At 38.5% G+C, this 15,620-nt stretch overlaps 1 protein-coding gene across 4 annotated transcripts in view; it reads left to right on the top strand.

Annotated features, from left to right (window-relative positions):
* The window catches only part of triob (trio Rho guanine nucleotide exchange factor b), a 107,909-nt gene that overhangs the window by 24,801 nt on the left and 67,488 nt on the right, over positions 1-15,620 (top strand). For all 4 annotated transcript variants that reach the window (XM_058392956.1, XM_058392942.1, XM_058392950.1 and 1 more), the window contains 5 exons: positions 7,446-7,520; positions 8,381-8,495; positions 9,701-9,893; positions 12,304-12,792; positions 14,158-14,280. In XM_058392956.1, coding sequence (XP_058248939.1) covers positions 7,446-7,520; positions 8,381-8,495; positions 9,701-9,893; positions 12,304-12,792; positions 14,158-14,280 — 995 coding nt within the window. The remainder of the gene's footprint in view (positions 1-7,445; positions 7,521-8,380; positions 8,496-9,700; positions 9,894-12,303; positions 12,793-14,157; positions 14,281-15,620) is intronic.

Genomic DNA, 15,620 nt, shown 5'->3' with positions numbered 1-15,620 from the left:
GGGGTCTGGGAGGGATTTTGCATCGCCCATGTCATTTCCAGAGGACACATGAGAGCATAACCTCATCTCGACCTGACAACCAAGCCGTCCTCGGGGGGACACTCGGGCCGTGTCCCGCCACTGTAAAACAAGAAGCAATCAAGGCTTGTGAACAAGGTCCATAAAAAAAGCTGCTGTGAGAGCGAGGCAGGAAAGGTTGCCAGAGAAGAGGCCAGGGAGAGGGGGAGAAATGTAGGCTGGAAATGGAGGGACGGTCCCAGGGAGCTGTAACTCATGTGAGGTACAGTGCACATTCAGAGGCGCTGATGTGTGAGAGAAATGAGCTAAAGTGAGCTCACACAAACACGCACACTCACACACACGAGTAGGATTAAAAAAAGCCTACCCTGAATGCTAATTTGGGAGAAATGAAAAGTTGTTGCAAGGTTATTTTATTAGTTTTCAACATGGTTGTGTTTGATTTCATGATTAACATGCAGGGAATTTGAAGACTTGTTTGGTTTTTCAGTGTGTTTTTCTGTTTGTGTATAAAATTCCTGTGTGAAAAACTGAAATTCAAGCTGAACTCGATATGGATAGTACATATACTGATGACTGATAGATTCGGGGTATAGACAAACTTCAAATTGTGTAGTTAAAACATAATTATGAACATTTCCTTTTCCTTCTGTATCCTTGACATCCTCCTTTGATGTCACACTTTCTAATCATATGACCACATCAGAATAGGGAAAAATGGAAGCTCAGTGACTTTGATGGTGGTGCCAGACGAGTTGGTTTGAGTTGTTTTTGTTTTTTGTTTTTTTTTAAATAAAAGACTTTTGGCATTTTCTATAGACTGTAAAATCCCAGGAGTCTATAGAAGGTTTTATTTTTGTAAAATAAATACCACAGATAATATTTAGCCACAGAGCTTTCTGTTCTGGAACTTACCATTAATAGAACACATTACTTTGGTGCTTGGACCCCTAAGCTTTCATAAGACCAATCTGCAGTATGGTGTGTAAACATCAAGACAGCAGTATCACTCATCTTTCTTTCTACTAGTGAAATATAAGCTTCATGTCTCTAGTTAGGTTCATATTATTCCAATATAAAATCAATTTTTTTTCAACACATTAACAATGAGCAAATCATGACTTCTTTCTTGCTCTTTGGACATTATAAGATTTCTGTTTCAGTTCAGATTTTAAGTGGACAGTTATGATATCTGTGGTTTCCTGTAGAATGATGTTTATTATAGATTTTAGAAAGCCAGATTCTGACCTCTAGAGTGGTTTTATGGGGCTATAGTTTTGCAGATTTTGTATGATTTACAATCACCACTGTCCTTGGGATGCTTGCTACCTCGTTCAACAAATGGTGATGGCTGAAGACTGATGCGGACTGGCAGAATGAGATGAGCAGTGGGATCAGAGACCCGGCCCAGGCCTGGCCTGCTTATCCAGCGTCCCCGAAGCTGCAAAAATGGCACATCGTTACCTCAGAGGCTGAGCTATATGTAGACCAGAGCCAAAAAGTAGGAAATGGAGCCAAGCACTGGCCAGTACACACATCTAGAGAGTTTCCATTTCAATTAGATTATACAGGGGGCCCAAGAGGCAGAAGAGCATAAAGCCAGACACCCTGAGTGGCATGCCAAGCTATACAGGGCTGCAGAAAAATACCTCCTATACCCACTGTACACCAAATTGCACCACCAATTAGATTTCATCAATATATGACATACTAAATATGATTAAAGAGACAAGTTTTACAGAATTAAATCTTGCCAGAAATTTGAAAAGCATAACAGAGCTATTGGTTTTTCCATTAATTTGTCACCCATGTGTAGCTAACAATTATTTTTAAAGATTTGAAGTGGGAATGATACCAGAAAGATGAAAACACAGTATGCTTTTAAACCGCATTGTTAATACAGACTCTCCCTTATATATCTTCTTTAATAATGATGTTACTTGGATTAAAGCAAGTCTTTGTTTCAGGAAATAATTTTGGAGATTGGGTGAGACAGTCTTTCAGTTTGTCTGTTGTAAATTGAAATAGACAGCAGAAGTGGGGAACATGTACAGTTTAGCCGTTAGTATTTGCGATTTTTGACCACTTGCTGTGGTGACACAGGAAACACCTTAGAGCTTAGTTTTGAGAGCAAGTGGTGGTGAGACTTGTGGTCTGATGGTTGGTGATGGACGCCTTGGCTTGTTATTAAGTAGTACTAGACAAACACCTGGAAAAAAACTGCTTTGGTGCCTTGTATTTTAGTGTATTCTTAAATGAATATGGGTTAAACCTTATAATAGCAGACTACATAAACTATGTCGTGGCCTTGTTTTGTCGGTTTTATTATAGCTGTTGGTCTGGGCTGAAGATATTGGTCTACACCTAACCCATTTCTGTTTGTTTCTTAATCAAGCAAGCAGACTGTTATGTTAGGGAGTGTAGAATACCCCCCCCCTCCCCACTGTTAGCTGTCTCGGCTGTAAACACCAGTCTCGCCTCATTTGCTCAGACCTGCTAAGGGCAAAATGAAAACTTTTGACGAACCACTGAGAGTGATCTGTACTTAACTGCTATGGCTTTATTTCAGATGGAGCCTCTTTGCAGTTTGTAAGCATATTACTTACTTACATGGCAGGAACTTTAATCAAAATTTTTTGAATCAAAGGACACCATTGGAGGAAGTTCTGAGATGTACCTTTTTAATTTCTCAGACTAGTTTTATTTGAAGTAAATTCAGCTTTGCAGTACATGAAAAATCTACTATCTACTTGCTAGATTTTTACATATTACTTCACTAAATTTCTTTAGAATTAAAGTAGTACGATGACTTTTTAGTGTCTGGCAGATACAAAAATGAGAATAAGACGCAATACACAGTAGTCTGTATGTTGATAGGTACACTTTATATTTTATCCCGGAAGTTTGTATTGTGTCAGCTAGCTATTAGCATGCAGATAGTCGAGAGTCAGTAATAGCAATGTGATCAGACTGAATTTCTGTGAGATTATAAAAATCAGTGCAAACCTCCGTGGAACACAATTGGACCCAAAAAGCCAGTAATTTAATAAAAACTAAGAGAATTGAATGAGTACTTGTATTTCTGACAACAGGGGATGACTCTTTAGCTATAATTTTATTCTATATATGTATCTACTGTATTTCAAGCCTGCTGGCCTGTAGCATATTCAAGCAGGAGTTTTTTAAGAAGATCTTATATAAGAAGAACCCCTGCAACCTGGTCTTGTCTGATCTTGCCTTCACTGCAGTGAATTGAAAGATTTTAACACAGCATGAAGGTGCACAGTGTTGGACCCCAAAAAACATTTCCATGACTTCTAGACTGTAGTCAAATCTCCCATTTGTAAAACGAGCTCATCTTTAATGACCACGCTTTCAATGCTTCACTTCACACAGTGACCCTCTGTACTCGGAGCACTTAGCACTGAAAATTGAGCCTAGCATCCTGCAGAGAGTTATCATTTTATTATTCATGAGCTGCAAATGAAGTGCGGATAATACTGGCCAAATTTGTGGGCTGATTACTTGAGTATCACATGGGGATAAAAAAAAAAGCTGGATCTTCTTTACTTTGTTTGTAAAGCTCTTTGCAGTTAATTGGAAGAGTTAGCAGATTAATGAACACACTTTGCAGCTAGGTTAAATAGGTTGTACTTCAAATGTGACTTGTTTACTATCAGGTTTTGAATTCTTCATGACTAAAAGCAAAGGTATTAATCATTGGTGCTTACATTTGTTCATTAACAGCAGTGATAGCCATTTGTGTTAATATTGTAGGGACACTTAGAAGTGCTACCTAAATGCCAGTTCTTAGCAGTGGTGGACCGTCAGGGCCAGCAAGGCCTTCTCTGCTGGCCTAAACAGCAGTGATCTGAATCACTGACTTGCATGTTAATATATTTAATATATTTTTCCATGAATGTGTATTAAATTATTCCCAATAGTCTATTCTCTACATCTCATAGCTTTTCTCTTGGTTGCGCTGCTTCCAGTAGTGTATATTTATGATAAGAGTATTTATCCAATCATATTTCAGACAGAGGCTGACATCATGTGTTGCTCGGCCGTAAGGCCTTCAGAATTAATAGTGCAGGCGCCCGGAACTTAAATTAAGTGGCAATGAAACTGTTCCATTAACCAATCAGATTTCGAGTTGGCATCACTGGGGCGATCTAGCAGGCATACAATTACGTCAGCAATTTCCCGTCTTTTGATTGTATAATTGGAGTAGTCAGAGGCAGCGAACCGCACAAACTAAATAAAATATATATATTTTAACTCACAATGGCTGACAGAGGAGAAGAAATCGATTTGGTCGCAGACATCCTTACAAATGCATTTTCAAGGCGGACTTTTCAAGAAAATCCTTTTGATTCTTCAAAATAGTTGATAAGCTTTTTCAAGAACCATTTATGCTTTTGGTTTTTCTTGGGCCTTCATTCCAGATCCCCGGGGTCAACTGTGTTTTTTTTTTTTGCTGCAGTGAAAGGAAACTTGTGGGACTGAATTGTGTTAATTTGTTTTTTTGCTATATGTAATGTAATTCATGTTCGCTACAAGAGCCTGTGACAGCGCACTGTTCTATATTCGCTGCGTCTCATTTCAGATGCTGCGTCCTCCGGAGATTGCAGTTTGCTGCATACGGCATCAAGAATGTCTTTTTTGAGAAAAGTAACCGTAATAAAATGGACTATTCCTTGTGAGGTGTTAAATACTGTAGCCTAATTTCTTTTTTACTTTGCTATTTAACGGGTGATTAGTATCTATTGCCGTGGCATCATAATGATGCTATGGAGGTGGATTAATTCAGGAAGGACACCAGTGAAGGCCTAGGTGTGAAATGCACGGCCCATCACTGGTTCTTAGTATGTTAAAAATTTTCTTAGAATCTAAATAAGTTAGCAGGAATTCCTTACAATAATATATTCCTTCTTTAAAATAACACTAATTCTTTTTTAACTTGAGGTAAAATTGTTTTTAGCATTAGCATGGTAAAGACTACAGCACTAGTTAGCACTATTACCATCTGTTGAATGCTTTAAACATTACAAAAGATTACAGCATTTATTCAGTTTGATATTATTTTCTAATAATGATTGAGACAGACAAATTGTAAAGGCAGAATGTAACTAATCTTGTGAACACCTGAATGGTTTATGGTTGACCCTAGTTAGCTTTTATTTGTTATTAGCCATTAGTAGTTCAGAATGATACAACATAGTAGGAACATTAAGAAATGTTTAAAATCAATGATTCGAATATATTCATGTTAATTATATTCATCCAAAAATATGCACGGATACAATATTTTTGTTTTGATGCTAAAAGCTAAATCTGAGGTAAAGATTTTTTTTTACTGGTTTTTACTGTAGCATTAGCAAGGTGAGGATTACAAGGCTGGTCATTGCTTTCTATTAATATCTGTTATAATGCTGTTAGCATAAAGTGTGCTATATTTATTTCAGTATCTTATATACTAATATTGATTGATGCAAGCATGCAGTCTCGTCTTGTGAGTGCTTACATTAATACATAATGTAATTAGCCAGGATCTGATTTTAGTTTCAGTAAGAATGATGTAGCAACATTGAAGCAACATTCAGAAATCATTTAAAAACTGTTTGAATGCCATCCAACATAAACTGGAATACAATTTTCTATATTGTGTGCTGATGGTTAAACCTGAGGTAAAATTGTGGTTTTGCATTTTTAACATGAATAGAGACCATGTTGTTATAGCTATCGTAGTGCTGTTTAGCATCACAAAAGATTTTATTCTTATGCATTTATTCAGTATGCAGGCTTGTCTTTCAAATGTCTGAACATAAGTGCTTTTAAAAATCAGATACGCAGGACCCTCCTGTGTATTATCTTGCTGATCCTAGCTCTGTGTTATGTGACTAAGATATTACAGCTCACACCAAAGATTTATGTCTCCCACCTTCCCTAAGCTATTACATTTGTGCGCTTCGGCTTCATTGTTTATAGCTGTACGTGGAAATGACACATATTATTCATCATTGCCCACTGGTTTGACATTTATGTATGGTGCTTCGTTCTGTACAGCAATTTTTATCTTTGTTTACTGGAATTTCCTTCAAAAGGAAGAGTCTTTGGTGTCTTATTAGCTTGCCTTAAGGTTTGAAACAGCATACAATATGCTGACCCGGAAATAGCCTGGAAGCCTATCAGTGCCCCAGTAGACCAATTGTGGTTTTAAAAGTGGCAGCCGATGACAGTGTGTATCCGACTTCTTAGATGCCATGCGTCTCAGCTATGGTTTGTTCATGTAAGCACGCCTGTCTTCGAGTAATAGTTTTTACCTTGAACCCCTTTGTGACTTTCCCAGCCATGCAGAGGACACCTGTTGATGTCAGTCGCCTGTCTATGCGCTCTGGAGAAACTGCTCTCAGAACAGTATTACTTATTCCAGCCTGAGTGAGAAATGGCAGATGCATTTTGTGACAGATTACAAAATTTTTATGCTTAAGGACACATGCATACAAGAAGTGTGTTGGGGCTCAAAGCGCAAAGTAGTATCACAGATTTTAAAAAACGTAAAGTATATTCCACACTCACTGGATATCCCATACCAGCCAAAGTCTTACACTCACAAACCATAACATAGAGGGTTTCCAAACTAACTAACTATCCAAACTAATACTATTACACAAATCAGGTAGTACTGATTTACTGTATTAACAAAAACAGGAAACATTTGACCATATAATTAACGCAGAAGGTCAGAATCAAAAGTTATTATTACAAGTTATTATTCTTTTAATGCTCATTATACATGTATTGTCTCATTTTTGACTAACCTCTCTGCAGCGAATGATCATTTCCCCAAAGTCATGTGGCGCAGGGCAGTTAAACTCAGTGACATAATGCATTATAATGGGCAGTGATGCCTGACTCTACTGCTGACTCGCTGGCTGAGCTAATGGGATCGATACCAGCAAGGTTGGAGCTGCATGCACTAAAAAACACGCTGACCACATCCAGAAACATCAATAATACACGACCGGGAGCGGTTTGCTTCCTCGTCTCTCGATTGTTTTTAATGTCACATCGCAAAAAGAGGCAACATGGGCTGATTTAGAAACCCGATAGATGGTTAATGTTTAGAGACTTTAGTAGAAAGCTGTTTCTCATTCAGGTTCTTAATGTACATAAACATTTGCATATAAACAGGTGGATGCAACCCTTTCTCAGGTATTAATATCATGCCATCTGGTGAGGAGACGGGGGAGCAAAAAAAGTACTTCAGTGCTTTACCGAATGTCATGGCACTGCCACGGTTTTAATGAAGAGGATATAAAATAAAATGGTGTGCTTGTGACAAATGTAAGAGTGGGTATGTGGTGCTGTGTGTGCTGCAGAAATGATTATCAACGTGTGACGGCTCTATTCTTATATCTTTATAGGCTTCAACAGAAATGAGGAGATGAAGGCCATCGAGGTGCTGCCCATTCTGAAAGAGAAAGTGGCTTTTCTATCAGGCGAGTCAACACACGATGTGCGTCACACGTCTCACAAGGGGAACAGCAACGCAAGTCTGAATTCCAATGACGCCATAGACTTCTGTGGCCGAAAGCCAAGGGAGCAAAATTGGCCATGCTCACTGGGTGGGAGGGATGGCGTACACTCTCTTTCTCTCTCCTTTGTCAATCATAGTGACACTAACAGTCATGGGCTTCTGTGAGCTCACAAAACATTTTTTTATTATTTAAATAATCTAATAATCAGAGGGACATTTTAAAACAATCCATTTCAAATTATTTCAGCTTTATTTTACTGTCATTGCCTTGTCAAACAATCTGGAGGATTCCAGAAATATATCTAATGACTTTTAGAAGCTTCTGATTGGCCAGTTCTGTTTTACCATGCAACCTGAAAAGTTCATTTCAACCACCAAACAAACTGGTGAACGGCTTATAGGCATGTACCAAAGTAGTCAAATAGTCCTGCAATGTCATGTCCTGAAAGGCTCTCATGTAAGGAATATGAAAAAGCCAGACAGGTGATGGCTAGCCTTTTGGAGGAGTGTTCTCTGATCAGGTGAACCGAAAATTGAATCCGAAGAACATGTCCCGGCTGTAAAGCAGGGTGGTGATAGCACCGTGTTGTGTTTTGCTGGAAAATGAAACACTTCAGAAAATAGATGGCATCTTGAGGAAGCGAAATATCAAGACATCAAAAAGAAAGTGGGTCTTCCAGCAAGGCAATGATCTTTAGCTTACCTAAAAAGTCCAGACCTGAATCCCATTGAGCTTTTGAAACTGAAATGTGTATCTGAGCATGTAGGCCAACTGACGACTAACTGAGTGGTCAGAGTGTAATGTGTTGGTCTGCTCTGCAGGAGGTCGAGATAGACGGGGAGGCCCGGTTCTCACTTTCCCAGCCAGGTCCAACCATGACCGAATAAGACAGGAGGATCTGCGACGCCTCATTGCTTACCTCGCAGGCATCCCCAGGTCAGGGTTACCCTCCGTGTCCATTTCCATTCTTTTCTTTCTAGAGCTCCAGAATCGTGTTTAATAATTATGATGCATTCAAACTGATAAGATTTCTCATTCGATTTTTCTTCACATTTTAGCAGCTCTCTGATCATTTTACATATTTTTCAGTTACATTTATTGTCTCTCTATCTGTATCTCTGTCCCTTCATTTCTTTCATACACAAATTAATTTTTTCAGCCCTTACTCACATGAGATTTCTCTCAACCTCCTATCTGTCTTTCCTTTCTATACTTCTCTTTCTCTCACCCTTTCATTTCTACCTCTTACCTGTTTCTTTTCTCTTCTTTTTCTCTTTCTGTCTCTGTGATTTTCTCTGTCTTTCTGTCTCTGTCTGTCTCTCACAGTCACACTCTAATTGTCTCTCACTTCCTTCTTGTCCATCTATCTTTCTTTTCCCATCTGACATTCACTCTCTCTCTCTCTGTCTGTTTCTCTCTATCTCTCAGTCATGCTCTATCAGTGTCCACATCCACCTCTCTCTCTCTCTCTCTCTCTCTCTCTCTCTCTTTCTCTCTCTCTCTGTATGTCTCTTGTGCTTGTTTCTTGTCTTTTACTCTGTGTGTGTCTTTCCCATACTTTTCCACGTTGTCTCTTCCTTTCTTTACTTCTGTCTTTCTCTTTCTGTCTGTCTAGCTCTACCTGTCTCTCTCTTTCCTCATTCAACTGTCTTTCTTTCCTTTTTTCTCTCTCCCTCTATTTGTCAATCTTTGTTTTCCTCTCTCTCTGTCTGTTTCTCCCTGCTATCTCTCTCTCTCTCTCTCTCTCACTCTCTTGTGCTTGTTTCTTCTCTCTTACTCTGTGTGTGACTTTCCCATACTTTCCCATATTGTCTCTTCCTCTATTTATTTCTGTTTTTCTCACTCTGTCTGTCTCACTCTACCGGTCTTTCTCCATCTATTTGTCAGTCTCTCTCTTTCTTTCTCTCTCTCTCTCTCTCTCTCTCTCTCTCTCTCTCCCTCCTCCCTCCCCTTGGGTGGTCAGTGTGATTCAGTGGAGCACATGTGCTCTGTTCAGTTTAATCTAAGACTCAGACTGTGGGGAAAGTGCAGCTGTGGATATTAGCTCTCTTCCAAGTTTTTCTCCTCCGCCGTAACAGTGAGTATTACAGATTCCTAGTACTCTTCAGCACACTCTTCTCAAAAGTCTCATTTCTCCACAGCGAGGAGGTCAGCAGGCATGGCTTCACCGTCATCGTCGACATGCGAGGTTCCAAATGGGACTCCATCAAACCTCTGCTGAAGATCTTGCAGGAGTCGTTCCCGTCCTGCATCCACGTCGCGCTCATCATCAAACCCGACAACTTCTGGCAGAAGCAGAGGACCAACTTTGGCAGCTCTAAGTTCGAGTTTGAGGTGCGGTGTTAAAAAAAAAAACTTACATTTCTACATCAACAAAGCAGAAAGTTTTTGTGTGTAGATTTCTGTGCTACTGTTTGTGCCAGTTTTATGTTCAAAACCCAAATCAGGACCATTTTCTGTGCTAGTGTAAAACTAGAGCTGTTAAAATTAGAGCTGACCCATTTAAAGCCAGGAGACAAGATAAAACGGTTTCCCGTACAATCAGGTTACGCAACAGAACACAGCACAGAATTAAAACCATCACTTACGTGTTCAATTATGCGTCTGTTGTAGGCTGAAATGACAAAAACAATCATGCACAATAAAATCTCAGGGTTATAGAAACCAGATTATATCTGCAGTTTTATTCAGCATATAGTCAGTTCTATATATTGCAGTTATTAAAATGCGAATTACAAAAGAAACACCATGACTGAGCGCATTATTCAGGGGAAAGAACCTGAATTACCTTCGACATCGTTCAGCTAAAATTTCACTTACTAATGTAATGTTAATTTACAGCCTCAATTGGGCTTGTTGATTATATTGAAATTGTAAAATTTAGCTAGCTTCAGTATTTGATAGTCAATATTTTTTTTGCTTGTTAGCTAAAGCATTAGTGCTATTGTACTTTCCAGTAGAAGAATACGTCATTACAAAATGAATAAATAAATAAATTCATTATTCTTTAAAAAAAAAAGGAAACATTACATTGATTATGTTTTTGATAATGATTATATAGTATTAAGTATTCTAGTTTCATAATATAAAATATAATAACAATGTTTTTATTGCAGTAATAATGAAAAATGATATGATATGTATGAATCTGAACAATACATTGTATTAATGTAAACATATGGGACACAGTTTTGTAGAGATACGAATAGGATGCAAGCTAGTTGTTTTTGCATTTCTTTCGTGTGAATGAAAGGTTTTTATTTTGAAGGCCGAATCTGGTGACGTAGCTGAGGTTGTGGAAGTGTCACACACCCTGCTGACAGCAGTTCTGCTCTTTTTTAAGGCCACACCCATTTTAGAATTTAACCCAAATACAGATCTTTAAATCTCTAAGCAGTTAGAGATAGCAGCATCACGTCACACCCCGAATGTTCATCATATATATATGTGGTATATGAATATTCGGGGTGTGATGTGATGCCGCTATCTATAACTGTTTATCGATAGTCGATAGATAGATAGATAGATAGATAGATAGATAGATAGATAGATAGATAGATAGATAGATAGATAGATAGATAGATAGATAGATATAGATATCTTATCTATCTATCTAGATAGAAAGGTTAAAAGGTTAAAAATCCACTTTCTCTAGGGAGCTGATTCATAGAGCCAAGAGTTCCACGTGTGTTCAATGTTGTTTCTAACCACATGAAATCTCTGGAATGTTCTCTGGTTAGTCTTAAGTAAAGCATGGGGTGTAAATGATCTGACAGGGAGCACTTTCCTTCTGCACACAAGCCTTTATAGGTTTGTTTGTAAAAGCACAATTCCTGTATGAAAGGAAAACTCCCACTGAGGGGAAGATAACAGGAAAATATCCTGCGATATGAAGGCTGAGATCATATTGTAGAACACAAGGTTAGTGTAACTGCAGTTATGAGTTTTAGCCTTTGAACATGTAATGTTAATTTGTTGATGAGTTTATTGTCTATTGTCTGTTTATTGTTTATTGTTTATTGTTGCTTTTAAAACTTTTTTTCCACCCAATATTTATGACTTTTAGAAGGCATGCTGTTTAAAAAATCTTACAGGTCAAGCTTGTTTTGCTTAGCATTACCTGGCTGTGTTGGTCAGGTATTAAAAGCATATATGAATAAGGATATATATATATATATATATATATATATATAAATGTCCAGAGATTCCTTCATTCATTTCATATATTTATCCATCCATCCATCTTCAGTAAGCACTTTAAAAGCAATAGCATTTTACACACATTCACAACTAGGACCAATTTAGTGTCTCCAGTTCACCTGGTATTTGGAAGGTTTTAGAAGGTTTCAGGAACTGTGGAGTGGCAAATTGAAATAAAAAATTTAAATGAAATATTGAGGGTTAGATAAGAGAGTGGTTGGGGGCTGTGGTGTATATATATATATATATATATATATATATATATATATATATATATATATATATATATATATATATATATTTTCTTTTCATTGTCTGTACTGCTTATCCAAGATATACTCGGGTCACGAGGAGCCTGTGCATATCTCAGGAGTCATCGGGCATCAAGGCAGGATACACCCTGGATGGAGTTATATATATATGTGTATATTTTAATTTGGGCTGAAGTGTAGTCTAAATGGTCATGTTTAGGGTTAATGGTTAAACGTTATGCTGCCATCAAAGTGAAGTAATGGTGTTTTTATTTCTCCCTGCATTGCTATAGACCATAATGGTGTCTCTGGAGGGCTTGTCCAAGGCAGTGGACCCATCACAGCTGACAGCCGATCTGGAGGGAAGTCTGGACTATGATCATGAAGAATGGATTGAGGTGCGTGTGGCCTTTGAGGAGTTTGCAGGAAACGTGGCGCGTGCACTCTCCCGCCTCAAGGAGCTCCAGGAGCTGGTGTCACGCCGCGAGCTCCCTGGGGACCTGGAGGTGGCACGATGTGCTATGGACGAGCACAGTGCTCTGAAGAAACGTGTAGCCAAGGCTCCAACTGAGGAACTGGAAGCTGAGGGCCAACGGCTGCTGCAGCGTGTACAGGCTGGAACGAAGACTGGGGGAGATGTACAGGGCCTGACGCCCAGGGTCTCAGCTCTGCTGGAGGAACTGCGCTCTGCACGCCAGCACCTGCACCAGGCCTGGCATGGCCGAAAGCTCAAACTGGACCAGTGCTTCCAGTTGAGGCTCTTCGAACAGGACGCTGAGAAGGTGCGTAGGGCTACAGTGATAACAGCTTAGCTTTATTTTTGATGGTAAGTGTTAAATTGGGTGCTAATATTGGTAGTAAATTTTTTAAATTTGGGTTATTATCTACATCTATCAGGGGCTCCTTGTTAAAGGTGTCGGTTCTTGAGTGGTTGGTTTTGGAAAGCAGACTTCTGATTCATATGGTTAATATTGATTAATGGTATTAAGTGTTAAGGAAGGTGCTGGTTGCACAGAATTGCATTAAAACTTTGAGTGAATGGTAATGTTAAATATTCTCAGTACTGGTATGTTGTTTTTTTATCAAATGTTTCATAGCTCATGCTTGTTCACTGATATTGAGTGGTGTGCCTGGTTCTAGTGGAGTTGTTGAATGGGATGGTTAGTGTTAAATGGGATGGTTAGTTATTTCTGTGGAATGGTGTTGAATACTGTATTTAGTGGTCGCACTGTTAAGTGGTACTATAGTGTTGAATGGTATTGAGTGATATGTTTAGTGCTACTGTTTTTTGTTAATAGCATTGCATAGTATGGATAGTATTGATCAAATTGGTCGGTACTCATTCTGTCAAATGGTATTCAACGGTATGGTTAGGGGTTAATATGGTAACACTTGAATGGTGTTGAATGGTGTGGCTGGAACTGTTAATGATAGTACTGAATGGTATAGTTGGAGCTAAATTAATTTTTGAATGGTATTAAATGGTGTCATTGGCACTACTGCCAAATTATGTGAATGTAGTTGATGCTGAGAGTGTTGAATGGTGTAGTTGGTGGTAATACTTTTGAATGGCATTGAATTGTGTAGGTGATGGTTAAAACTCTTGAAAGGTATTGAATGGTGTAGGTGGGGTAATACCTTGAAGGGAATTGAACGGGGTAGTTGACGGTGTATTTAGTGGTAATTTCTTTGATTGATACTGAATTGTGTAGTTATAGTAATGTTGTAGTATTGTGTTCTATGCTATGTTTGGTTTAGATTTATTGTTTAATAAATATTGAACGGTAGGATTGGTGCTAATATTTATGGTTTAATGATATTGAATGATAGAATTATTTTGATTGTATATAGTGGTGTGGTTGGTACTGATATAGTAGAATGATAGTCTATGTATTAAATAGTAAGCAGCGTTTTGCCAGTGGTAGAGTATAATATTAGCAATTATACCAGTTTAAACAAAATAGCCAGAAACCATGGTACATTTGTCACAATTTGCTACTGAGACTAATACTAACATTTACTGTCTTATTGCTAAATTGGGTTTTTTGCTAATGGCTGGTCAGTATACTAAATACTGGTTTAGATCAGTGCCCCATGCCTTGAGTTGCCTGCTTTTATAATCTCACTTCTCTCTTTACTGTTTGTAGATGTTTGACTGGATTGTTCACAACAAGGGCCTTTTCCTGACCAGCTACACTGAGATTGGCGCCAACCACCAGCACGTACTGGAGCTGCAGACCCAACACAACCACTTCGCTATGAACTGCATGGTAAATCCCAGCATTTCAGTCAATCTCTCTCTCTCTCTCTCTCTCTCTCTCTCTCTCTCTCTCTCTCTCTCTCGCTCTCTCTGTACAGTAATCATTTAGAGAAATGTGGGAGTTTCAGTATTTGGAACCTGCTATTATCAGAAAAAGAGAAACTTGGAAGTAACAGGTCATATTAAATATAACACTCCACCCTGTTGATTATTATTATTAACAGCATACCCCCCATGTGTTTTCTTCCATATTTAACAGGACACCTTGTTTTAATCAGTACTTAAAATCATAATTAATAGCACATGAGAGCATTAATCCAAAGGAGATGCAAAAAACAGAATGACAATTGTTCATTTCTTTTTACCCTGAGGAAGCTGTTAGTTTTGTATTCCAAATAATCCAAGCACAAGCAGGGATGACATATCCTGTTCTCTCTAATGTTTGGAATGATGTGTCACACTGTTTGTTTGATGCCATGAACATGCAACTATTGACTCAGTCTGTTCAAATGAGCTGTAATAGCTGGGAGGAAGGCTTAGTTCAATTCTATTCTTGGGACTGGGACTGGGCCTCAGATAAATGCAATCAATGAAGGACTGCATGAGAGGATTGTCCTTTTTTACAGGAAGTTGCTAGCTGTTTGACAGCAAGGAAAGGCAGCATCATGTACTGGGTGCTGGAAGTCCATTTTTCACAGTGGAAACATAGATGCGTGAAACAATGATGATGACCATAAAAGAGGAGATACTATAGACTGGAATACTATGAAAAAACAAAATTGAGAAGGAAAGGAAAGGAAAGGAAAGGAATGGAAAGGAAAGGAAAGGAAAGGAAAGGAAAGGAAAGGAAAGGAATGGAATGGAATGGAAAGCACTTCTTACAAGAACCTCATGAAGGTTTCCGGGGCTTTTCTAATTCATTGGCTCTTCTGAAGACAATTCTGTTAATTGGACCAAAACTCAGTTGCCTATGCCAGGAGTTTCAGACTTTGGCCCTTCAACAAGCTGACTGAAAACCTTTTAGTGTCCTCTTTAGGGACCTGTGAATATAAAATAACTTAAAGTGTCCTGCATGGACAACTGTTATTCGCTACTGCATTCTAACGTGTGCTACTTGTTCCTGAAATCCCCTGCTAAGCTATATATTTCAGCTGAGGGTTTTTTTATGGGGCCAAGCACTTGCCTAATGATCTGAAAATAAAGAAACTGGTTACAGCCCAATTCTCCTAATACCATGTCAGACAAAACCTGTTAGTTGTAATACCAATTTCTCAAGAGTAATGATTCTAATATAGAGACATTATCAAGGTAGAATAAAGAATTCTTTATGTCTCCAGAACTTGAGTTGTC

The sequence above is a fragment of the Hemibagrus wyckioides genome, linkage group LG01, assembly GCF_019097595.1.
Source record: "Hemibagrus wyckioides isolate EC202008001 linkage group LG01, SWU_Hwy_1.0, whole genome shotgun sequence".
NCBI lineage: Eukaryota > Metazoa > Chordata > Actinopteri > Siluriformes > Bagridae > Hemibagrus > Hemibagrus wyckioides.
Note: the sequence above shows the minus strand (reverse complement) of the source record. Positions and strands in the feature narration are given on the sequence as shown.